The sequence below is a fragment of the Eublepharis macularius genome, chromosome 4 (assembly GCF_028583425.1).
Source record: "Eublepharis macularius isolate TG4126 chromosome 4, MPM_Emac_v1.0, whole genome shotgun sequence".
NCBI classification, from domain to species: Eukaryota; Metazoa; Chordata; class Lepidosauria; order Squamata; family Eublepharidae; genus Eublepharis; species Eublepharis macularius.
In genome coordinates this window covers 67,827,060-67,854,758 of record NC_072793.1, presented here as the reverse complement: position 1 = coordinate 67,854,758, position 27,699 = coordinate 67,827,060, and the positions used below count along the sequence as shown (strand labels likewise).

At 40.0% G+C, this 27,699-nt stretch overlaps 1 protein-coding gene across 2 annotated transcripts in view; it reads right to left on the bottom strand.

Moving 5' to 3' along the window:
- Positions 1–27,699, bottom strand: part of NR3C1 (nuclear receptor subfamily 3 group C member 1) — an 80,804-nt gene that overhangs the window by 41,380 nt on the left and 11,725 nt on the right. For both annotated transcript variants that reach the window (XM_054978453.1, XM_054978454.1), the window contains exon 3: positions 1,342–1,505. In XM_054978453.1, coding sequence (XP_054834428.1) covers positions 1,342–1,505 — 164 coding nt within the window. The remainder of the gene's footprint in view (positions 1–1,341; positions 1,506–27,699) is intronic.

Below are 27,699 nucleotides of genomic sequence, written 5' to 3'. Positions count from 1 at the left end.
GTAGGATATTGCCAATGTAGCCCAGCTACAGGATGTGGATAACTGATGACTAATCAGCTATTACCAGAGTGCAAAGAGATTGCTCTATGAAATTCAGACCAAGCAGAATGACAATTTGTTAGCAGATAAGCGGTTATACCAGCACTCCAGAAAATTGCTCAATGCACAGAAGGCTACAAATGATTCTGCTTAGTCACTGCAATGCACACTTTCAAAATATGGCCCTATCACTGCAGAAATTTCTATGAAGAGGAAGTGTAGTTTCTTGAATATCAAAGCAAAAGAATTGTAAACTTAACACAAAAACGTAAAAGCTAAACCAAGTTAAATAGAAAAACAGAAATTAGAATAGCTAAAAAAACAAAAAGAAAACACAGTACTTCATCTAATATAGGAGGATGTCTAACCTTGATGCTCTGATTCTTTTGGTAACCAGCATACAAGATAGCAGCTTGACAGTTCCCTTGTAGCACACATCAACCCACCACCCTAGAGAGATTCCCCATTACAGGTACCACTGTGACCTTTGCCCTCTCTGGCAAAAGCTCTTCCCAACTATTTGCTGATGCCTGAAGATCTGTTTAAAAGCACAGGACAAGAACAGGGATTGGCGAATGCTGCCATTATCTGCATTTGCTGCCAAAAGTTAGTACATCCCAGGCAAAAAACCAGGTGGGTGATAAAAAAGGGTTAATTTCATGTGTTCCTTCGTTAAAAGTAGCATGTGAATCATCCTTACTGTGTATATGCTTTGATTTGCCAAGAATGAAAGGACAGACATAAGAAGAACTAAAAACTTTCCCTCCTTTAAAAAAAAAACAGTTTTATCATTATAATTAAATATTACATTACAAAAACAAGAACACAAAATCTCACAAAAGAAAAATACTAATCACCATTGTTAGCAAACTAAACAAAATGCAAAATGAATTATCTAACAGCCTGCACTATTTGTTAACATCTATACTAAAAACTTCCTTTTCCACAAGCAAGGATAAGCAACTCCCTGCCATGTAGATGAGTGGCAGTTCCAGAAATAGCTGTTAGAATTTCCTTTATCTACAAACTCACCTCACAAAAAGCATTAACTAAACTATTATCTACCCCCTCCACCCCACTAGAAGTCTAAAATTGATTTTCAACATGTCTTCGTATCAGTACTGGTTAACTAAGTCAATGTCTGAACAAATATCAAGCTATTTTGAAAGAGAACAAATAGACTGGCGCGCGCGCGCTGCGCGCGCGCACACACACACACACACACACACACACACACACACACACACACACACACACACTCATCACAGCCATCTTCCATGTTTTAATTAGATTATGTCCTACCTTCTACAGCTCTTTTGAAGAATACTTTGCAGCTGCCACAAGTTAGGACACCGTAATGACAGCCAGAAGCCTCATCTGAGCAAACAAGGCAAAGTTTGGGAGGTGGTCCCGTAGCTGTTGAGGAGGTAGATGGTGAAGTGCTCACATCAGATCTCATTCCAGGACTAAGGAAATAAACAAAACACAAATCAATCTATAAGCATTAAAAAAAAAACTGACTCATTTTCTTTGTTCTGCTAATGAGTCTCCATGGCCAAAACTTGAGAAAATTTAGTTTTTTGTGATATCCGTTACACTTGAAGCCAAGTACTTTAAAATCTTTAAAGCCTTAACACGTAGTACATAAAGCCTTAACAGGCAATACAGTGATGTTTGCCCTGAAAAAAGAGCACCTACATTTTTAAAGATATATGCAACTATAACTACAATTATATTTAAAGGTATCATTTTCTATTTCCTCCTTGACTGAAAGACAACATAAAAATTGGGCATGTACTGTGATACAAGCAGCTTGCTTGTGCTTAATCTAAGTAATTTTAATCTGAATACACAACATTAGGAAGTTTATTGGAAGCCAGCCTAGACACTCTTTTTACAAATATTGTCTTGAGGCCATTAAGATCAACAGAATATTTAAATGCTTCAGTTTACACACATGGTACTTTCACAGAGCTAAAATGGCAACACTTTCTTAGAGAAGAAACATTACGTAATCTTGGCCCAACAGCAACTGGAACAGAACTGGTTACTGAAGGATGTTAGAATAAAAGATTGAGGCAATCTCTGCTAACTGCATTTTAACATATGCACTTACACAGCAAAGCTAGTAGTTTAGGCTAAGTGAACTGTGAAGTCTTACTAAGGAGTTGCTTTGAGGCTGTTTTAAAATAAACTCTTATTACTACAAGATTAGAAATGACCACCACACATTCCTTAGTGTGAAAACAGAGTTATTTAATTTGGGAGCGTACTCTAATTTCCATGAACTAATAGTCCGCCTGTATTTTGGCGGCGGCAGCGAGGGGGGGAGCGTTGAATGGTAAATGTGGAACACTCATCAAACAGACCATTTTGGAGTTAGGCTTGGTAATAGAACTTAGTATATGAAAGCTGTGTATGTCAGTATTAAACATATGGTAAACCTTGCTCTTTGTCTATTACATTGTTCTATGGGCAAAGGTATGCACTATTTATGAATTGGTAAATATCTGTGTGTACTGCAAAATTTTCCTTATCAGAAAATGAAGGCTCTGTCTGCCACTTTCATTTATGACTCATCATGACTTGCTCTATTATGCCACTTTTAAACTGCATGGAAATATTGGGGCTGACCCAGCAGCTAGATTTGTATGTGTCCATTAAGCTCTCAGGCTAGCCTGTCCATGCTGATATTGCAAGGCAGTAAGACGCAATTAGACTATCAGGGAAGCAAGGCCAGACGAATTACAGGGCTGAGAAAGCATGACATGGAGAATCCTTCTCAAGACCATACACATGCATGAGTTCCAGTGAGAAGTAACTGCAGCCCACAGTGGAAAGCATTCTATCATTCAACTTTATGGGGCCAAGAAAGGTAAGGGCAGCTATTCAGTATTACTGGTAAGAATTGCAATATGAACACTATACAGCTAGCTTGGCTCAGTACTAAATTAACAGTGAATTACAGCACCCTATAGGCACTGACAACCCACTTCTGTTTGTCCTTTTCGTTGAAACATCTACAGGTTGCCATACGTTGGCTGCGACTGGATGGAACTTTACAAATACACAGCACGCTACAGCATAAAGAATTTGCGCTAGGAAAAAAAAACTTGTTGGTCCTTAAAGCACTCCAATCCTGTTTATTTTTGTTGCTGCAGTATATTTATTTATATTTAGTAATATGCACCATGTGCTTGTATGGTGTACAAATATATTTTTCTACCTCATGAATTTATTTCCAGACCTTAAAACACTGAGTTCAAATAATTTCAGACTAGGTACCTTCCGCATCATTTAATATGTCGTGTTTAATTGCTTGTGCTCTTTTCAGCTATGTATAGGATTTCCTCTTGTTTTCAAATTTCTGCAATCCGTACTCTATTGCACTGTTTACTGAACGCTGCAGTCATTGATCTCTGATACTGATGACACTTTAATCCCAATCTCCAGATGACAATTCCTAACATTTATGACTACCAGCCTAAAACCCAGACATTTATTTTTCATCTTTAGTAGTTTGCATGCACATTGCCACTTTTAAATTTTTTGAATTTTACCACTTTTAAATTTCTTGACACCTGTTAGAGCCCTATCCTGTGCATGCTAACTTGAAAATAGATCCTCAGAATTCCCAATAACCATGCAGCGAACTGCAGGCTCAGTTTGCAAGCGTGTCATCTTGCATATGTTCAAAGACAGCCAAACAAAAATATGACTGCTGCTTCTAACACATAGGGCAAAAGGCACTGTGGGCTGCACTGCCAGGAGTTCCAGATTATTTTCTTAGGTTTCATAAAAGCTTATTTAGTTACAAACCAGTATGTTTCACTATTAATGATTTTATAGGTAATACAAATCAATTATTTAAATTGATCTTGGGATGGGAAGAGAGAGGGTAGAAAGACTTCTCATTGCAAAAGTATTCACTAACAGTGAAATCCTAAACGGAGTTAGTCCAGTCTAAGCCAACTGAAATCAATGGTCTTAGACTGGAATAACACGGTTTAGGATTTCACTGTAAATTATCCAGGAAATTCATATAATTCTATACTAAGCACACCCACTTATTTAAAGGGCTAGAGTCAGCATCTGTTCAGTTGGTGCTATTCTCTCTGTCTGACCTCATGGTTTTACTACCTTTCTCTATGCGTAATCTAAATTACTGGAGGGCACTTCATGGTCTATAATATAGCCTGCACTCATACCTACACAGGCGGATAACAGCTTGTATAATGACTTTTTTTAATTGCTCCCTCTCCCAAGGTTAACACTATAACATGACTACACTGATTATAAGACGTATTATATTATTTGCATAAAGGAAGCATTTGTGTGAAAGGAGTGATTTCTGTCTATGGAATGCCACTTTCTCATTCCCCCCACCTCCTGCTAAGGCCCAATATATCCCCCTTGCAATATTACAAGGTTATTGAAGACCACATCATTTTGAATACAGTGCAACCCCCCTGCCCCGGCCCAAGTTTTCTACAAAACTTAATTTTCATTTTACTATTCTGAAAAAACAGAAAAAAATCTATTTCTCTGTAGACAGTATGGAAGATAGTATTTATTAGATTTAGCCCATGGATAGACAACTGACTAGTCAAGATCCTGGTAGCAAGGTTTTATACAGGACAGGTATGCTAAGATTGTGTTCACTTTGTCCTAGATAAGTTTCCCTCAGCCTCTTTAATTATTGGTGGTGATTTTAACGCAAGATTAGGACATACTGACGAACAGCTGATCAACGAATGTGGAATAGGTGGTCTAAATTTAATTGATGAATCCTGGCCTCTCTTTAGGCGACGATCACTAGATCCAATCACAAATTTTGCTGGTGCATGCCTTTTTCAAATGGCACTTAGGTTAAATCTTGTCATTCTGAATGGTCTATCATTGGGAGATTGCCCTGGCCAATTTACTTATTGGTTGGGACTAAAACACTCCACCACTGATTACATCCTTATTTCGCAAGACCTTTATGATGACCATATTGATTTTATGATTGATATAAGAACAGAAAGTGACCATTTGCCTCTAAATCTTAAAAAGATTGATCCACCAAGACTCCTTAGGAGCTGGGCCTGTCCCAAAACAACCAAACCCGATGGTTTAAAACAAAGAGGCAGATTTAGAATTAAATGGTCCTCCCACATTAATGACAATTTTGGCTCTTGGATAAAATCAGCAGATGGTCAGCTTCTCTTAGACACCCTAACCTCTAATAACACTAAAGGGAACTACCTAATTGATCAGTATAATTTATTAATCTCAAATCTTCAGCTATTGCTTTCAAGATCTAGAAGCCCTAAATATGATAGGATCCCCAATAATAAAAAATGGTTTGACCATGAATGCATCCAAGCAAAATTAACCCTTAGGGAATGCTTTAGTGTTTTCCACCAAAACCCAAACCCAATTACCAAACTTGAATTACAACTTAAAAAAAAGAAATATAAAGAGCTGTTAAAAACTAAAAAAAGAGATGCTGATCGTCTTTTATGGCAGTCTCTTATCAAAGCCACCAAAGAAAAAGACAATGTTAGTTTCTGGAAGATTATTTCTAATCTCCAAACCAAAGCACCCAAGGTATCCAGTACTATCCCCGCAGATGTATGGGAAAAGCACTATAGTGCTTTGTTTAGGGATCAGTGGCACTCTGCTCCCCCTGCTATCTCATTAGATAACTCTACACAGTGGCCACCAGTCTCTGAATCTGAAATTTCCTTGTTAATTTCACAAATGAAATCTGGTAAAGCCCCAGGAAGTGACTTTATTGTTGCTGAGCTTCTGAAATCACATATAAACTGGTGGGCTCCGGTCTTAGCAAATCTGTTCTCATACATAGATGCCTCAGCTCAATTTCCTAAGGATTGGGGCTTGGCCACAATTGTTCCCATATTTAAAAAGGGTAATCCCTCTGATCCGTCAAATTATAGGCCAATTAGTCTTTTGAATGTGATCTGTAAGTTATACACGAAACATCTCTGTTTAAAACTGTGTGAATGGTTAGACCAAAATAATCTACTCGAGATTGAACAGGCCGGTTTTACACCTGGTCGCTCCACTATTGACCACTGCTTGGTGTTAGATTATTTTATTTATAAATATGTGAAACACTGGAAGAAGACACTGTATGGGGCCTTTGTGGATCTCAAGGCAGCCTTTGATTCTGTGTCTAGGGGAAGGCTCTGGGTTAAATTGGCTGACTTGGGCATCAATAAAAGGCTATTATTTTTATTAATTAAGTTACATGAAAATAATAGCCTTCAGATAAGACTTACACAAGACGGCAGACTCTCAAAAAGAATTCCAGTCCAAAAAGGGGTCAGACAAGGTTGTCTACTGGCCCCGTTCCTATTTAACATCTATGTCAATTCTCTAATCACATGCTTTCATACAACGGACACTCATGCCCCTGTGTTCTCTAGTGGCAGAAAAGTTCCAATTTTAATGTATGCTGATGATGCTGTTCTTTTATCTCAGACCAAAGTTGGCTTGAAGCGAGCTTTAGAAAAATTTAATGATCAATGTAACATTGAATTGTTAACAATTAATTTCTCTAAAACCAAAATTGTTTGTTTTGGCAGCTCATTTAGGAAATATATCTGGAATATGAAAGGAAATGTCATAGATCAAATTAAGAACTTTCAGTATTTAGGCATAACTTTTTCCTATAATGCCAAATTCTCAGCACATCTGACCTCATCAGCCACTTCAGCAGAGAGAAGTGCAAATGCCATCCTTAAATTGTTTAGAAGGAAAGGCGCTGGCTTTCTCCCTATGGCCTTAAAAACTTACCAGGCAAAATCTTTGGCCCAACTTTTGTATGGCTCACAAATTGGACTCTCTGCCAATCTTAAGATTCTTGAAACAGTCCAATCAAAATTTCTTAGATCTCTATTTGGTGCTCCCAAGAGTACATCTAATGTAATACTTAGACAAGAGGCAGGATTACCCAGAGTTGAATTAAAAGTATGGGAACAGGCAATATTCCTCTGGCTGAAAATTCATTATAATCCAAAGGGAATGATAACTCATCTCCTAGCTGCGAACCCTTATCCACCTTGGTTCACACAAATCTTTAACAAGATCAAGCAAATTGGCCTAAATCCTGAAGATCTTTTTAATGGAACCCTGAATATGGCAAAAACAGCTATTACTCAGAGGCTTCTTGATATTGAACTTCAAAATGAAGAAGCTTTACTTCCCAAGAACTTCAGGTGCTTAAAATCTTGGCCTAATTTTTCAGCTGCCCCATATTTATCCAGTATTACCCATGAGTCCTACAGATGGGCATTTTCTAGAGCCCGGTTTGAGGCATTGCCTTCAGCTGTATTGTACGGCAAATTCTGGCAGATACCAATGCATGAGCGCTTATGTCCATGCATGGACAATATGGTGGAATCGGTTACTCACATACTTTTATTCTGTGAATTTTATTGTGAAGAACGGTCTCGCTTCATACTACCTCTTTTGTCTAAATTCATCCCTTTGCAATCCTATTTGGAATTTAGACCAGAAGTTCTGCGCAAATTTCTTTTAGAAGATTCTCAGAGCTCAGTAACCTATGCTGTGGCCAAATTCTGCTCTTCAGCTATCAGAAAACTTAAACTTCTCTTAGTGGAAAAAACATTATAATTTTTTTTCTATTTTCATTATTGTTATTCCATTTTCACTCTTATCCCTTTATGCCTGTGGTTTTCCTGTATTGATAATATTGATTTATTGTTTGTAATCATATTGTTTTATATTGCTGGCTTTTGCTGTAATAAATTGGATTTGGATTTGGAGTTGTAAAACTCCATAATCATAATCCAGAGATAGTCTTTAGAATGTATACTATCTTTTATTCATAAAAACAGCAGATTTTTTTATAAAAAAAGAGTGCAGTGTTTACCTCCTGTAGGCTAAGGTAAGAGTCCTCTAAAAGTTCAAGGATCAATTTATATAGACAAGTCAAAGTTACCCAACATCATTTTTTTGTTAATGATTTGTCAGAGTCTATCAAACACAAAGTCCAAACATATTAAAAAGGAGAGTGAAAGTTTGAGTGTTAAAAGCAAGTGATCTAATTTTGATATCAAATGTAAATTCAAAAAGTAGTACCTCTTCAATTGATACAATTAAACACATAAAAAAGACTCCTAACTTTTGAACTATAGCCACTGACGTACTATGAATAAAACAAGGAAGAATAATATGTATCAAACTTTATCATTAAACCAGTGTTTTGGAACCTGAACAACTGCACTGAAGCTGCCAGGCTTTTCTGCAAATACAATATGCAAAACAGGCATGTAGAACGCCAGCTATCTTTGCAGGATTCTGTAGCAGCAGTTTTCAGTTTCTTCCATTTTCTACTTTCTTTCTCTGCTAGCAACACACATCTTCACTGCTTTTATGCAGCCACGTACTGTGGTTCTCATTCCTCATAAATACCCACCCACACACTGATATTCAAAGCAATGCAACACCATAATTTGTCTGAAAAAGCATACCTAGGTACATCTGCGTATAAGATAAACTGCAAGATTAAAGTTCTCATTTGCAGTAATAGCTTTAAAGATGTGCCCAGACATTGCTCATACCAAACTTCTCAGTCTTGACAGAGATTATTTAAGTTTGGAAAAGAAACTGTTTGAAATTATCTTCATCATTAATCAATTCCTATGACAAAGTGTTGCTTGCATTATGAACTCTAATTGTTTGGTTAAGTGCCCTTCTTCCTGTTTCATTGAATGAGACAGCAATGTCTATGTAAGGTCAGGTTCTTAAGTTTTCTATATAGCAGTCCCACAAATTACGTAAAGAAACTGCCACCCGCTGACTACAAGAATATTTACAAATCTTAAATGGAAGATCATGCTGATTATATTCTGACAAACAAAACCAAAAAGGACCCCTTAAAATAAAGCCAGCAAAGAAGAATACACATGAGTAGGGTAATGACAAAACAAAGTAACAAAATAACCAATAATGTTCTCCAATAATTGGAGAACATAACTCTCAGCAGAATCAACAAGTTAAAGAAATCAATTACAATGAAAAACATACGTAAGCAACAACACTGGATAATGCAGTAAATCACAGAGAAGTCGCATTATGGAAGACATCCAACAGGTAAGCTTCCAATGAAGAATGACTGTAAATCACAAAAAAGTCGCAATAAGGAAAACATCCGACAGGTAAGTTTCCAGTGAACAACGAAAAAGTCTGACAAATACCAATAAAGTCAGTTTGTCTTCCAGGTGGAGATGATGAAGGTGGGGTGCCCATAGCAGAGCCCATGACGCCCCACAGGCAGCGCTGGCTTGGATCCGCTGTTTCATGTTAATAACCTCTTCAGGGGCGACGTGCTTCCACCAAACAATAACTAGTAAACAACATTAATCAATATCCATAGACAAAATGAAGTCTTCCAAGTAGTCACATATGGCGTCCTCACTTAGTCCCTGAAGAGGTTATCAACACAAAAGAGCGGATCCAACCCGGCGCTGCCTGTATGGGTGTTCTGGCCTAGCTTTTTTGGCTGCCATTCTTCCTTTTCTTTTGTGCTGGCTCCTCTTCTACTTTTAAAACATTACCAATGACTCTAGGGTTTGGTCACTGAGAGAGGCTAAATCAAGTTGAACATTTTTATAGACAAAATGCTGAACTGGAGAAATTTTTGAACCAATTTTACTGACAAAGATTTTGTGAATTTCCTGTTGTCCGTTATGCTGTTGTGAAATTAAATTAATGCGGGAAACGTAAAAGTAGTACTTGCCACTGCTCTGAAACAACAGTAGTATTGGGTAATCCCTCTAGGTACTCATTCCATGACCTTTGAAGAATAGAAGGTGTCCAGTTATTCAAATGCCCAGTTGTTCAAATGCACTGCCCCAGGGGCAGTTCCCTGGGGCCAGATCTTTAAATAGCAAGGAGAATTTGAGTATACTGCATGCTTTTTGTTGTTACTGGGCCTTCTGTGACAAGGAGAACACCTCCTGCAAACACTCCCCAAATGAAGATGCCACCAATGATACTGAGGCTGTATGTCAAAAGGTGTTGTATGATTTAGGATGGTGGAGATGCTGCACCAACGATTGCAAAGCACTTTTTTACTATGCTGGAAGGAGTGGACCGGGAGGACCAGGGCAGAGGAGGAGGAGCCTAAAAGCAACACCAAGAGTCAGTCTGGAAAGTGGTAGTGGTGAGGAAACAGGGCCTACACCACTGAGACAAACGGTACCTAAAAGAGGTATGTATACAGGCTTCTAAGTATGTGCAGTGCATGAAGTGTGTGATGAAAAACTAAAAGGGGCTACTGTCAATTTTTTTCAGCGATTATTCAGTGGAGAGGCTGAAGACAAACAGAACTGTCTCTGTCCTGTTCAAAATGTGGCAAGTAATTTTTTTGAACTGCAGGATTTTAGACCAGTGGCACCATAGAGACCTTTTTTGAACTGAGCACCCTTGAATCAGGTTACGCCGATCTTCAAAAATTCCAATCTGTGATTAATTATTTTGTGAAATCTGCTGTATATACTGCTGTGAATTACTGTTTCAAGGAGAGACAGTTCTACATGTACTCAGGATGTGTGAGTGGTACTCAGGATGTGTGAAGGATGCAAAAAGCTGGAGGTCCCACAAATATTGACCTGATCCAAGGAGCTTATCAATCTTCAAAACATTTATGTTCTAAACTGAGCATGAAGCCTGCGTTATCTGCTATTACAGTATTAGTCTACTCCATTTGCTGTTTTATTTATTATTTTTTGTCCAAAAGATGCCTGCATTCCAACACAGAACATGGGGCCTATAGTACCAAATGGCACAGGAATGCAAACGCTAAAGTTAATGTTAAAAAAAAATGTATCTAAGCAACCAAATGTGCAAAGGAAAAACGCTCCTCAACTTTCGGCCAACAGGGGGACAAGGGAGCCTTATCAAAACTACAACACTGAACAGTGTTCTCCTTTTTCCTGCCTCATCAAAAGAATCCCAATGTATGCAAATAAGGCAGGGAAAGAAAGGATCTAATGAGCCACAATCTTAATTATACTGCTTTCCTATTTAAAGAAAAAGAAAAAAGCAGACAACATGGAAGTCCGCTATGACCTTTCTGATCTTAAAGGTAGTACGTACGCTTAAGCTGTAGCACGTGGCAGGTTTCTCACAATTTTAAATAATGATTATGCATGCTTTGTCCTGCATGGAAAGGGAAAGATCTTGTTTCAGCCGACAAGAGAACAGAGGGATGCTGTTTCTCATCTCTTTAAAAATGCCTGAAAAATGTAATCACGAAAGCATGCGCATAAGGAACTGAATTTCTTTAAGTACTCTCTTAAGTATCTAATTTGAATAACTGCTTGCAGACCCATAACCAACTCTGAATCTGTCTAAATAGCCATGAAGCTGTCCAACAACTCTTATGCATCATGAAAGAACAACATCTCTTTTTTCACTGCCTACCACCATTTTTAGTGGGGAAAGAGAGCAAATGCTTTCTTTTCTGGCAGCCAGGCTATCATCAGGCATAGTATACAGGGATGACCCCAGAGGAGAAAGATCTTCCCATTTGTTAAGAACACATGAACATAAGGAGAGCCCTGCTGGATCAAACTAGTGGTCCATCTAGTCCACCATCCCATCTCACAAAGGGGCCAACAGGGCACAGAAACCAAGGCCTTCCTTTGACAATGCCTCCTAGCACTGGTATTCAGATGTTTACTGTCTTTGAATGTGAGGGCTCCTTTTAGTCAGCATGGCTAGTAGCCATTGATAGAACTATCCTTCATGAATATGTTTAAACTCTTTTAAAGCTGTGTATGCCTGTGGCCACCACTACATCATTTCACAGTGAATTCCAAATGTTGTTTACTCATTGTGTAAAGTAGTATTTTCTTTTGGCATCCCTGAATCTATCACCCATCAGCTTAATCAGTTTTTCTTTCTGTAATTCTGAAATTTAAATATCTTTTAATGCTTTTTAATCATTTTTTTATTTTGTAAGCCACCACAAGCAGGTCTTGGAGAGGTGGCATAAAGAATATTCTCAATGAAGACTTTACAAGCTTGTACTTTTTTGTTTATCCCCACAGACTGGACCATTGGACACTCACCATGAAGGGTCCTTCTCCTCTGAGGAAAGGAGGACATCTTGATGGGTGATTCCCACCCTCTAGTCAGGGAGGCAGGAACAAGTTTTCTACTTCCTGTCTTCCTAATGGGAGCCACCCTTTCTTTCAGTTTTGGCAACTCCAAAAGCAGTTTATAGCGTCATAATTATGAATACGACACTCTAGAATTGAATAACGAGGAGAAAGGAGAGAACAAACCTGTTAAGGACAGGAAGTAAATTTGTCAGGCAGAAGAGAGTGAAAAGACAGTGACTTTGGGAGGGGCAAGATGTCCTCCTTTCCTCAGAGGAGAAGGACCCTTCACAGTGAGTATCCAATGGTCTGTTCTCCCTCTGAGGCAGAGGACATCTTGATGGGACCTCCTAGAACAGTGCCCTATTTTCCGGGTGGGTCATTGTCATCTGGTCATAAGATATGTTGTAATACTCTTCTGCTAAATGCTGCATCAGCTGAGTCATAAGTGTTCAACTTACAGTGTTTAACAAAGGTAGATACAGACAACCAAGTAGCTGCCTTGCAAATCTCTTAACTATAGCACGTCTGGCAAATTCTGCACTGGAGCAACACTTCATATTGAGTAAGTAGTAATCCTAGCTGGTATGTCTAGTTTCTGAATTTTGTGTGCTTCGATGATGCATGCCTTGAGGTTACTGATAATGGCAAATTTAGACATTCTCATTCCTTTTTATGGTGAGGATATAAATAAGGAAGCTGTTTTCCAGATTTGCTCTGTTCTATAAAGAAATGCTTTTAGAATAAGTCTTACGTCCAAAGTATGCCACATTTCTTCTTTGGGATGAAAAGTATTTGATCAACTGATGGTAGACATAATTCCAGTGATATGTGGGAGAGATCACTTTTGGTATTAAGGTAGGACCTGTTCTCAGGACCACTGTATCCTTGTGTAAGATACATAGCTCAAGCTAATTAACAGGATACTCAGTTCTGATACCCTTCTTGCAGATGTAACTGCGTTGAGGAACAAAGTCCTCAGCCACTTAAGAGGAATTTCCTTGGCAGGCTCTCAAAGATGTCTGGTAATAGCATACAGAACTGTATGCATTTTCCAAGTCAGAAATTGGTGAACCTGTGGTGGATCCTTCAGTGTATCACACTCAAGGGAACTACATATGTGAGGCGTCTGGACAGACCCTAGTACTGTGGCAGTTCTGTTGTTAAGACTGTGATCTGACATCTTAAGATTGAGGCTCTGAGACCGCTTTCATGAGCGATGTGTAGGAAGTATAGAATGGATCTGGTTTTGGGTTTCATGCCATTAACCCCTTTTTCTACTGCATCTCCTGTGAAGGCTTTTTATGATGCATTAGATATCCTGTTAGTGGACTGTGTCCTAGAGGCCAGTAGCATGTTGGTTACTTCTTGAGAATAACCTAGCTGAGAGAGTCTCGCTCACTCTCCATACAGTTAGATGTAGCTATTCCAGCTATTAGCCATCCTTCTGGATTCAATTTTGCAGCCAGCAGTAGCTAAAATCAGACCCCTAATTCATGATACTCGGGACTTCATCCAAAGAGTAGAGGGGTTTACCATGGGAAAGGGAAGTGGCTTCCTTACCATGGATGTCACCTCCTTCTACACGATTATTCCACATGAAACCGCTAGGGCAGTGGTGGAGGAAGCCCTTACTACTAGCTCTGAGAATCGTTTGCCCACCCACTTCTTGCTCCAGTTATTAGATCTGGTGATAGAGAAAAATTATTCCCGTTTTGGAGATTCATTTTACTTCCAGCTGAAGGGTGTTGCTATGGGGTGCTCTGCAGCACCGGCCATAGCAAACCTATTCATGGGGAGGTGGGAAAGTAATTATATTTTGAATTCCTCTAATCCATTCCGAGAGAAGATAGCTCTTTATTTTCGCTACATTGATGATCTCTATTTTGTATATAAAGATATGGATAATGTGGAGAAATTCTGCTGCTGGCTAGATAGTAGAGATCCGAATGTACGGTACACCTGGAAACATAGTAGTCAGGAGATCAATTACCTGGACGTTATATCCTATAGAGGTGCAGGAAATAAGATCATGGTTAAAACCTATCACAAAGAAACAGACAAAAATTCTTACCTGGAGTTTGGATCTTTCCATCCGCGGCATCTAAGGGAAAATATCCCTTTTAGCCAACTCCTAAGAATTAAGCGGAACTCTTCGGCTAGGGAAGATTTCGAGAGGGATGGCCGCGAGTTATGTAGGAGTTTTGCAAGGAGGAACTACCCAGAGAGTGTGTTGCGATCGGCTTGGGAATGTGCCAGCTCCAGAAATAGGGAGTCTCTCTTTAATTGTACCACCAAGGAACGTTCCAACAGAATCATATGGGCTCTGGATTATACCCCGCGGGCTAATGCTATTAAAAAGATAGTCTCCAGACACTGGAATTTAGTTTCAGATATAAGGGGGCGTGAGCACCAGCCGATATTTGGTCATCGCAGGACAAGAAATTTGAAAGACCAGTTGGTAAGCGCTATTTATGAGGGATGAGATATGTGGGAAGGGTCCCTTTAAGAGACGGGTCACCCAGTAATGAGGTGGATTATTTGAAGAACACGCTATTGCTTAGGGGGCGCGCGTTAGAAAGCACTGCCGCCCGTGCCGGGATGTATTCTGGATAATTTTTCCTCGTGTGAGATACGTATGTAAGTACATTTTGAACAGTTATGAGATGGGGAGTAATTATGGGGGTTAGAAGAATGAATGAATGTATGTTTATGGTAGAGAGCTCACTCCTGAGGAAGGAACAATGAAATCTGTGGACTATAGCCGGCCCCAGATTGAGCGGGAGGAGGTTTTGCCATCAGCCTCAACTCTACGTCTCATCTATACTTCAAGGGCACCAAGGAAGATAGTTCTAACGGAATGGAACTTGGATTATAAGGAACTGAATAAGAAAGGACTTTTCAGCATACCCGGTTATGTATAGGATGTATATGGATTGTAATCTGCTCCTTATATTTCATTGCTGCTATTACTGCATAGGATATACTTTGTAATGTTGATATGAAATGATTGTTCAATTTTTGATATTGTATGCACTGATAAATTAAGTAGCACTTGCACTTTAATTGATAAATTGGGGAATTGAAAACGTATTGTATGGAATTCCAGTGTCTCCTCCAGAAATCCCAGTGACTCACGAGCCACTTCTTGCACAATGTGAAAGCAACTCACCAACTGCACCAGAAGCAGGACAGGACAGGCATGCTGGATCACTGCCTGATCACTGATGTTGTCACTAGCTAGATCTCCAACTGTGCCATGCTTCAGTGTTTGGCTTTCGGTGAGCAACGACTGGACAGTGGAGGGTGAGTTCAGCCCAGAGGACTGGATCACCATATCCCAGACAGAGGTCTTGAGGCCCTTCAAGAATTCATTGTCATGGTTTCATCTGACATGGCAACCCTGGGTTTGGTCATTCCTCTGGTGCATATGCTTCAGAGTGCTATGGCATCCTTCCTGGACCCAGACGCAGGATGTGTAGATCTGGTTCCAGGAATGCAGACATTTGTGTCCCGGCTGCAGCCTCTCACTGAGAAGGAGTTGTACATGTTGGCAATGATGTGCAACCTACATATCAAGTGGACCTTTTCCAAGCACTTCATCAGCGTGAGAGATGCCCTCTCTTTGTGGCCAACAGGGGCCTCCTGCAAAAGGGGGCGGGGAGGAGCCCAGCTCTGCTGGTCCCCTTTCGCCGCTTCTCAGCAGGCTCTACCCACAGCCAGCACCAGGGTGCTAATAGAGATGGAGATACCTTGGTCCCTCTGGGAACGTAAGGTGTGTGAGCAAGGTTTCAACAGAGGCAGTGATCAGGGACTACCTTGCAGAGCTCTGTGAGTTGCTTTCCACCAAGCTGCTGAGCTACAGGCCAAGGAGGTGGCAGTCTGGTTAGACTCAGAAGCACCTCTCATGCTCGCTATCAAGTGTGCTGACAACTTTTCCCATGCAGACAACTTTGTCAGCTTGCACTATACTCACCTGCTCCCTGGGAGAGTTGAGCAGTTGGTCTTCCTGAACATTTCAATCTTCAATTTGCAAACATTGCACTTTCAGAGTGAATCAGGTGAGCCCATCTTGTGGCCTGCATCCTCTGGGAGTCTGGGAAAAATGTTCTTCCCAATACTTAAAAGTGAATGAGGAAACCAGCAGGAGGACAGTTGTTTGCACAACAAATGCACACTGCAATCTGAAACCCTCCCAACACACATTGCAAAATCACCAGCCCGTATTAGCACAAATTTCTACAAATAATTGAGAAAAGAAGCCCCAGAAATGTTGATGTCTTACCCCTGGGACGAGAAGTGTCAGAGAGAGAGATGCTAGGGAAAGCAGAGAATGACAAACATGTGTCACAGAGGAAACTCAGATAAGCACCCAAGTGAAACTAATGTTAACTAAACTTAACTTTCCTCATTGCAGGGGTGGGAGGGATGGCTGATGTAATATATGGTTCTAATATGTTGTTGTTCTCATGTTAATTTTCCTCAACGCAGGGGTGGGATGGCTGATGGTGAAAGCTGCTGCAGAGAGAAAATTAATTGGGTTTCCCAAGAGTACCTCTCAGTCAATTCAGCCTGAGGCCAGTGGGTGGGAATGGGATCCATCTTATGCAACTGTGCTCGCCGCAAGCCATTGTCTTGTGTTTGTAGCTGAGTATTACTTGGTCCTGTTCTGTGATGTTCACCCACTGGCTGAACTCAGTGCCTGGCTGTTGTGAATGACACTGGTTCTGTTGGGCTTGGGCTAAGTTGCAAGAGTGTCCCTTGGTTCAATTTGGTTTGGGTGGAATGGATGTGATTCTCTGGTATGGGCTAAGATGCAAGAGTGTTCCTTGCTTCAGTTTGGTTCTAGTTGCAGGAGTGTCCTTTGCTTCATTTTGGTTTTGGTGATTCTCTTGTGTGATGTTGGTCCTCATAGGGAACAATGAAGAATGGCTAGTCAGCCTGCTCAGGGGGTGCTGGGGGTTGGGGGGGGGTGTCAGTTTGGTTCTGTTGGACTTCTCTGGGGATGAGCTTGCATTTAGGAGCACGCTTTGGCTGTAGCATCCTTGACCTGTGTGTATGTGCCCCTGGAAAAGAACTTGTAAAATTTCTCACCATTGAGAACAATGGAGAGTGGCTGGTCAGCCTGCTAAGTGGGACATCAGTTTGGTTTAGTTGGACTGTTTGGTGTGGAGCTTGTATTTTGGAGTGTGCCTCTGGCCATGGCAGCCTTGGTCCATGTGCTTCTACAGTGGGAGCCAGCTTGGGCTTTTTCTCCACAATAGAAACAAACGGAGTAGCTGGAGGCACCTCCTTCGGGGGCCACAATGTGGCCCCCTTGGGATCCAATCTCCCTGAAACTTGGGAGTTCTTTAAGGAGAGTGCGGAGTAGGTCCCCTGCAAATTTGGCAAATTTTGCTTGCAAAATACCACCCCCATCCTCCTGGACAGCCCTCAGATAGTTTTCCATAGAGAATAATGGAGATAGGAGATGGCTGGGTCCAACCTTTTTGCTCTGTACTACCAAAACAAACTGGAAAATGAATTCGGTATTTGGAGAATGCCGTATTTTTTTTTCCAATTGGTATTACCAAACCTGAATGTACTGATTTTTTTTCCTGTGCACACCCCTACTCTCTGGTAATACACATATTTATGCCCATGTAGAGCTTTACAACTCTGTCGACAAGCTGGAAGAATAGTATTTGAACAATGAAACAGACTGTTATATTTATAAGCCAATAAGGTGATTGGAATGCTCTGTTAGGAGACCATTTAGGGCAGGGGTCTCCAACTTTTCTAAGTCTTTGGGAACCTTTGGGATGCTGACCTAGGGTGGTGGGTACAACAACATAATAGCTGCCACTGGAGGTGGAGCCAAGCACAAAATGTAAGGGATTAAGGTCATGAATATTGAGGAATTGTAACTCTTCAGTGTATCAGGTAGAGGCTCTGTTAAATAGAATGCCTTTTTAAATGAATATATTGTTTAAAAATATTTTCTTTCCTATACACAGCTAACCTTCAGTCATCCAGTGAAGATCCCTGTGCTGTGATGGCAGCTGCTGCTGAAGCAACATTTTCTTTGAATCTGCACAGCCAATCAGAAGCCCCTGATGGGCAAAAGACCTACCTGTCCCACCCACTTTATAAAAATACTTGGTGGGCATCCGCAAATGTGCCAGTGGGCCCATGGGCACCACACTGAGGACCCCCTGATTTAGGGGTACTCACCAGTGAATTGCCCTCAGATCAACAAATAACAGTTTTTCTCTGCCGGCCCTAAAACATATGGATATTGCCTGTCAAGAAGACTGGACTGCCTGAAAGTAAAAAGCATTATTTTCAATGCTGCCAACAATGATAGTTAGACTTTGGCAAGCCTCCCCATGAGGTGACATGTCTCTGTGTAAAGAGAAATCTAGCCCTTTTGGAGCTTCTAGCCCAGTCCCCTCCCTGCCAGAGAAAAGCTATTGTATGTTCAGCCTCAAATGACCTGATTCTTGCTATCATCAAAACAGCTCTTAAACCTTAAAGGGTAATATTCCCTATACCTCATCAGGTATGTGTTCTAAGGAAAAGGTGTAATTTTATTTAAAACCTATGCAGCAACAAAGTTTCTCTTAGAAGGAACACCTGTTGAGGCAGTTAGGTAGCTTTCTTAGCCCTTTGCTGAGTTTTGTCCTTCCCATAATTACAGACTTTTTACCTAGAACATGATGGAGTATGCTGAAAAAATGTCTCTGGTCCCCTGCCATCAATTAGACCAGTTAAAGGCTACTGTACCTGAAGAGGAAAGCATCCAAAGTGTGGCAATGCATGCCCAAAATTAGAATATGAAAATTATTGTTGAAACAAATGACCTGCCTGAGTATGGGAAGGCCATGTGCTCCAGAACTCGCCTTCAAAAATATCTAACCTATATGAAACAGGGGGAGGCTGAATCTCTTTCCACACCTGTCCAAAACAGATGCCTCAACTTCAGTGCGGACATAGACAATGTGGCCTCTAAATATAACAGCAATGCCTAACTGCTACTAAACAAAAGGAAGCAAAACAGCAATCTTGCTTCTTGGGGTTGGGAGGCACATTCACATATAAAAGGAAAATCACTGAGAACAGTGAAGGTAGGTGTTTACCACTTCAGATGCAAACGTCTGCATTTGCAGTTTAGGTTGTTATCCCAGAAAAAGGTTCTCCTGGTTGCTTATGTGGCTACTTATAGGGATACTGAACATTTTCATTCCTACTTGGTTCACAGGATATTTTGTGTTGCCAATAAGGAATGCCTTTGCATGGGCCAAGCAGACACCTGGAGTAAAAACAGGGTTTCTCACCTGTAACTGTTGATCATCGAGTCTCTTCTGTGCAGACACACATTTGGCCTGCGCCTGCGCAGTCCCAATGTGGGGCTGCACAGAAGGACGACAACGATCTTTTCACTTTTCACAAAAAGGAAAGCAGATAATATTTGGAATTTAATTTCCCTTGCCTGCTTGTCACTTAGGATGCAGAGTGGAACACTGGACTGACCATGAAGGTTTCTTTTGTTGGAGGATAAGGAAGACATCCTGGCATGCTTGGGTACTTTAAAATGCCTGTAATGGAAGCAGTTAATACTCTGGCTTATGAATATGTTTCCCACTGTGACACCAAACTGGATACAAAAGGAAGCAATCAGGTAGTTCAGTAGTCTCATTTTGGCATACCTATCAATGTTAGTTCCATTTTCCTTTACAATTTTACAGCAACCCTACAACAATGTATCCAGAGGAGTTAGCCGTGTTAGTCTGTAGTAGCAAAATCAAAAAGAGTCCAGTAGCACCTTTAAGACTAACCAATTTTATTGTAGCATAAGCTTTCGAGAATCACATCTGACGAAGAGAACTGTGATTCTCGAAAGCTTATGCTACAATAAAATTGGTTAGTCTTAAAGGTGCTACTGGACTCTTTTTGATTTTCCTACAACAATGTATTATTTAAATATAATTTCACAGTTGCCAGCTATGAAAAAGTTCAAAGGGGTGAAAGAGAAGACACTTCAATATACAGGCTTTTCTCAATACAGGTTTTGGTGGAAGCTATCTGGAAGAGGTTGAGTAGCAGGCACGTTTCGGACTCTACCAGGGACATAAACACTAAAGTTAGAATAATTCCTCAAAAATACATGTACCCAAGTTAACCAAAAGTAAATTTATGCCACTGAGTCTGACTTTTGACCTTTGTCTAGATACATAAATGCAATTTTCTTAGTTTAAACGCTAAAAAAATGAAATACTTGCTTATAAAAGTTTCACATTTGGTTATTTACATAAAACTGTGAAACCAGAAATCTTGTCTACATTTCAAAATATTAAACAAAATGTTATTCCATCTTGCCACTTGGAATGCGTTTAAATTTGAGGAAACCATTTTGTATTTGCAAAACAGTTTTTTAAAACTTCAAGTATAATTCAAGCAATACACAATTATAAACATTTAGCTAGATTTCTTTTAAGATTTCTTTTAATGATTGATGCTACAGCTGCAATATGAAATATCTACATATACTTGTTACCTCTTATCAATATCAACTGCTATAACCCGTAAACATTATTATGAGGCAATAGTTTTAAGGATGGCATGATGCAGTAATTAAGAACATACTCAATAAAACTCAACCGTGGGGCACAATCCCTGCAAAAGGTTGCTACAACAAAAATCTTCTGAATACAACAGAGAATGATTTAGTCAGGACAAACAAATTCCATCAATCTAAAGATTAACTTTAAATTGTGCTGATTGTACCCTGCAGTATCCTGAATTTCCATCAGCAGGATTTGTTTTTAGCATGCCTGTATATAAACAAGATGGAACAGACTAGCACTGATAAACTGCAGTGAGGTGAAAATTTTGATGAAAAATTATCCAATTTGAAATTAATGTAAATAGTTAACTAAAGTTAGCAAAACAAGGCAAATACACCACTGTACAAGCTGGACCATGTACAAGCACTGGAATCTGTCCTTGCTTGGTATCTCACACTCAGCCCATCTAACACAAATGATTTGCAGCACAACTGTAGGTAACACTATATTTGCAACTGATTACAACTGTTAATATAATACAGCTCTAACACCCCGCAAAAGGAGATCCAGTTAAAACAGTCAATGGAAGCTCATCAATCCTTCTGGAGTGAAAAATATTCTGGAGGATTTTAGGATCCCAAACACATACTCTGTTAAGACTGTGGTGGGAGCTTAGAACATGAAGCTCCTCAAAGCCACTGACAAGATTGCTGCTCATCAACCTCTACTGTACTTGGGGCAGAAGCCAGGACAATGGTTTTATTGCAGAGCTGGGTGACCTAAAGAGGGCTAGAAGATGCCTAGAATGACCCTGCCAGAAACCCATACTGAATCCAACCGAGCAAGCTATAGAGCCCGTTGGAAGACCTATGCAACGGCAATGATACAAGCAAAGAAATGTTATTTCTGTACAACCACTGCATCAGCCACTTCATGTCCATCTCGACCATTTAAGGTATCTGGATATCTGCTGATTCCTGAGCCTTTATTGTCTCAGGAACAAACAGTTACTATACTTTTGCAAAGCTTTTTGTTGATAAAATAAATAACACGAATATGTTTGATCTGGATGCAAGCCATAACACAGAACCAAGCAGCAGAATTATCTAACACTTCATCTGATCTGCTTATGGACGATTCTGACACAGTTGCCCGGATGGACGTTGACAGGATTATAGGATAGGTGAAGGCCACTTCTTGTGCACTGGATCCCTGCCCATCATGGCAGATAAAATCATGTAAGGACCACATAAATGATCCCTTGATCATAAATCAGTCACCAACTCATGGCACCTTCCCTCAACTACTCCAAGAGGCAGTTATCTATCCACTGTTTTTAAAAAAATCCCTACAGAAAGATGATGCAGCCAATTATCACCCAGTTTCTAATCTCCCTTTCCTGGGAAGAGACTGAGCGAGTAGTGGTAGACTAGCTCCTTGGATAAGTCACGTGCTCGGGACCCTTTTCAGTCCGGTTTCAAGCCAGGCTATGGGTCGGAGGATCTTAGTTGATTACCTCCACCTGAATGCAGACAAAGGCCATGCTTCTTTGCTGCTCCTACTGGATCTATCTGCAGCCTTTGATATAATAGATAATTCTATCCTGTTACAGTTTTTGGAGGCATACACAGAAATCAGGAGATATGCCTTGGATCATTCCTTATGGATCATACTCAAAGGGTTGCCACTGGAGGTTTCAGTATGGGAACTGTCTTCTAGGGTTCCACATGGTGCAGTCTTATCTCCCACATTATTCAACCTCCATGTAGAGCCTTCAGGATAAATCATTTGTAGCTTTAGAACTGGATATCATCAATATGCATATTTAGTTATTTACATCATTTATAGTCTGTATTTCTCACTGAGACTCAAGGCAGATTACACAGTGTGAGTCAGTAGCAATGATATTTCAATAATCCTGTAATGGGTATATACATGCAAATCTGCAAAGACTCCCCAAAATAGCAGAAATCCAATATAGAGCCAAAAAACGTTGAAACAAAGCTCTGTATTTCCCTAATCAAATCCCTTGGGTGATGGAGTTGAGATCTTCAGCTACTTTCTGATTGCTATGGTTAAATGGTTGAAAGGAGACAAACTGAAACTGAACCCAAAGATGGAACTGATACGGATGGTAAAAGCAGAGATCTTGAAGGACATGGTGCTTCTCATTTTTGATGGGATTCAGCTGACCTTTGCTGACTCAGTTAGGAGCCTAGGAGTTATACCGGATTCAGCATGACTGACGGAGAAGCAAGTTAACACAACTGCAAAAAATGTTTCTTCCAACACAATCTAGCCCACAAGGTGACCATCCACCTTGTCATGGCCTGACTACCTGGATCCCATCCAGAGTAACATCAAGACAGAGGTTTCTCCCCAAAGTCAACTCAAAGATCTGCTGGTACAGAAGGCCACAGCTTATTTATACATTTAGTAATATAAACTCATTATATATTCATTTATATCCTGCCTTTCTTTCCAATGGGGATCTCGAGTGGCTTACACCTCTATTTTATCCTTGCAACAAACATGTGAGGTAGCTTAAGCAGAAAGCATGTGATTGACCCAACGTCACCTAGCAAGCTTCCATGGTAGAGTGGAGATTCGAACCAGAGTCTCCCAGGTCCTAGTCCGACATTTTTTTAATAGCTTTTTATTCGTTTTCTCATATAGGAATAGGGGGGGACAAGGGAAAAGGTAGGGAGGGAATATCAAACATATATCATAGAGTTTGCTCTAGTTATAGTTCTACTTATCTATGTCCTTTCCACATAACGTTTTATCAAACAGTTAACTGATTATTAATAATACATTACAGTGGTGTTTTCATATAGTTACTACCTAGTCCGACATTCTAACCACTGCACCACATTGGTTTCTATCAGGACACAGGCAGAATGTGCATATTACTCCCATTTATCAGTCACTACGCTGGCTGCCTATCAGCTACTGGAGTCAATTTAAGGTACTGACCATCACATACAAAGCCCTTGGTGGCATAGGTCCATTATATCTGCAGGACCACCTCTTTCCCTATGCACCACCATGTAAGCTTTGCTCATATGAGCAGGGCCTTCTGCAGGTGCCACCCTTGATATGGGCAAAATCAACAACTGCCCATACACTGCTGTGGTGCCACCTTATGAAATGGCCTGCCTGAGGTCACAGTAACATCTGCAGTTACACAAATGTGAATTATTCAGGAGAGCTTTTTCTCACATGTAATAATGCTATACTGTAATGAAATGTTTCAGAAAGATTCTCTGGTGAATGAATAGGGCCTGTGGTCTATACTGCTGTACATAGCAGACACTGACTGTTGCTATAGGTACAATCCTACTATTTTCTGCCTCATTTAACATGTCATGTTTCATACTGTGTTTCAGCTCTGTATACAGATTTTTGCTCATTTTCAGATTTCTGTAAACCAAACCTCTATTGCATTGTTTACTGGATGTCCCATTTCTGTTGATCTAAATTGTCTTTGTGCTTTGTAATCTGCCTTGAGCCTCAGTGAGAAAGGCAGATTATAAATGTTGTAAATAAATACGTAAAATATGTGGGGAAGAATTTTTTCCATAAAAAAATATAGCATTGGAAAACTTTCTGCAAAGCCCCACATCACTGGTAAAACATCTATGTTTGCACCAGAGCAAATATATCTTTTCCATCTTCAATAAATGATATACTCAGTGTAAGTGTATGGTTCATCATCACACCTAAAACTCTTAATTCTTATCATACTTAGTTCATCACCCAGAAACATTTTAGCTTGGAACCAAAAGCAGAGTCACCTTCCAGTCACTTTCTTCCTAGTGCGGACTTTTGAATTTCTCCCAAAAGCCATAGCTGAGAGAGACTCTCTGGAAGTGTTCAATGTTGTTTGGAGGCTGCACCTGAGTAGCAAGGGCTTGATGGAAATCAAAGATACAAAATTCCTGCAAAGGAATTTTGCTTGCTTAAGGGTCTCCCTGGATTCCAGCTATTGTTTACAAATAGTTTGTCAGAACCTGAAACACTTCCCTATAAAACAGACAGAAATGCTAAATATTTTTCGGAACTGGTTAAGAATCAAAGAAACACAAACAGATAGAAGGAAAGGAGGAGAGAAACAGCAGACATTTTTTTGGAATACATTAGTAATAACTAATAAGGTACCTTTTTGAGAATACCTTTTTCAGAGAAAAAACAAACTACTAGTCCAAATGAAAATGTACTACTTTGTGGAAGAGGCATAAAGCTTGTATTAAAGTAGTTGATAGATTCACATTATCTTCAAGTCAGCAACTAAAAATACCTTTAAACCTTTATGTTTTATACAACTAGTGCAATCCCATTTAAACGACAATTTGTTTACAGAAGAGTAGAGCACTCACCTGAAATATGGAGAGAGGCAAAAATGTTGTATTAACTGTCAAAGCCAAACACTCACTTGGTTTTCATTTAGAGATCTGACTGATCTGACTGCCTTTTCCAGCACCATTTAATCCAGTAATACTCAGTAGCCTGTTCCTCAAGGTGGCACCCACCTATGCTCTAGGAAAGCAGAAAAAGCCAGCACTCAGTAGGCCTTCTGGTTGGCTAGTGGGTTACACTCTGAAACAGCTGCTGCCAGAGGGACTGGAAGACAGGTAAACTGCCAATCTTCCTGAGGAGAAGGCCCTGTACCCGTGTGGAAGAGCTGATGTTCTTCACAAATCCCCACCCTTCTTGCAGCCTCTCTATTCTTATGCTAGCACCTGGACAACTACGAGGAAGACAGCAAGCTCGTTGCAGAGATGAGAATAAAGCCACCACCTCCGTGGCAGTCAAAAGGAAAAGAGCAAACTGGACACAGCAGGGTGATGGTGGTTTTATTTCCCATTCTTCATAGCCAGCTGGCTCCTCTCCAAGTTCCTTGGCAGTCTCACTCTCTTGCCTGATCTACTGTATCTCATGCCAAGGCGAGAAGGAAGGCAGAGAGGGAAGCCCTTCCTTCCCCTCTTACTTGAGATCACGACAGTTAGCTAAAGTTCACAGTGGTGGGCAGAAACAACCCCAAATGTGCAGAGGTAAAATATTATAGTTATATGTTTAATAGTAACAGCTATATCTTATATTATTGTAGGTGTACATTTGGTGAAGTGGTGCTCAGAGCATACTGAAGTCATTTTGGTTGATGGTAACTGTGAATGTGGTTCTCTGAGAACGTGGAGTACCAGCGATCAAATCAAAGTTTTTCAATCCTGAAGGCTCTATATTAGGGGACTATCTGAGAAATAAGTGCTGTAGGAACACTTATTCCAGCAGTTTATTTCTTCTGCTATTTTGAAAAGAGGTATTAGAAATTGGTGCAACTATGTAAGCATGTGGTTGCTTATATTCCTTTTACATCTGTTTATGCCTGGTACCAATATTGAATGCCTTGGCTTTGACATACTTCACTGGCAAAAGGATAGGATTTTGTTCTCTTTGAGTAGTCCAGTCAGGAATGGCATTTGCAAACAATATGAAATTTGGAGGAAGTTCCTGTGCATGTACGGTAAAAATTGACTATGGCAGTGAAATAGCTTGAAGTATGAAAAATAAGAGAAAGCCACGTCTGTATCTTGCAGGTTATGTTTCTTGTTTCTGAAAGTTTCTGGCAAATTAAATAATGCAACCACCATTCAACACCAACAGCTACTTGAAAAGCCACTTAAATTAGAAATTTCTGCCACAAAATGGGTTTCAATTTTTGCAGGTAGATACTACTGATCTTGTAAAAACTTTAGGTATTAAATCAGACCTAGTTTAAAAAGTATGTTTTGAACATTTAAATTTTCTTTTATTCCCCAACTAAATTAAATAGTATGAAGGAGTAAGATTGGGTTCTCAGCATCCTGGAGTGCTGTAAGGAGAGAGAAAGAGTGCTGTACTGGTGTGAAATCTACCCAAGGCAGCCTCAGGCCATCATCACCAGTCAGCTGACTACCTTCCTCTCCCTCCAAATATTGTGCTGGTATAGCTTCTTTGGATGCAGAAAAAAATGAAGTATTAATCATCCATACACCATGCCTCAATTGCTGATTCACAGGGGGTTAACCAATATACCAGTGGATGACTTGCACTGAAAACCTGCTCACATGATCTGCCTAGTCATGTAATGATTGCTACAATTTTAGAGCCACAAACTCACCTGAGATTAGAAGCCTGTCCCTAATGGTAGCCTATGTTGAAGAATTCTCCTCTTGTTTACAAACTTCCACACACCAGATGCTCCATGTTACAAAAGTCATGTATGTTCTTAGATTGTCTTGCCGTAAGAAAATCTAGCTAGGCCCTAAAATACGAAGCAAGATTTGTATCCCTATATAATTTCTAAAAAAGTATTTCAAAACATGCTCATTCATATAAAAATGCAGTACAGATTTAATTCTGTTTCATAGCACTGTCCATTTTCTCACAATCAAAAAGAGTCCAGTAGCACCTTTAAGACTAACCAATTTTATTGTAGCATATTGTAGCAAATTGGTTAGTCTTAAAGGTGCTACTGGACTCTTTTTGATTTTGCTACTACAGACTAACACGGCTAACTCCTCTGGATCTATGACCATTTTCTCACAGGTAGCCATTTACAGCAGGGATGGTCTCATGATAAATGAGTTATAAGTAAGGAATTTAGTGATTACTGTGAATATTTAGTTCACCACAAATCCGAACATATAAAAGGGAGAGTGTTCAGTAACATGGTTGTTGCTAGATTTTTTTTTCTAATTTGCTTACATTATAATTTACTTTAAATGTTTCATTCATCTGAATGAAACAGCTAGGTTCCATAAAGACTTATCTAGAATTTTAATGATTCAAAATTAAAACCAGAACCCCAACAGGTTTACCAACTTAAACCAGGTACATCTTGTTTAGTGGGTTGCAGAACAATGCCTCATTCAATGGGCCTTATTGTCCAGAAAGAATGCTCATAACTGCAGCTTTTGTTAACTGGTATAGGT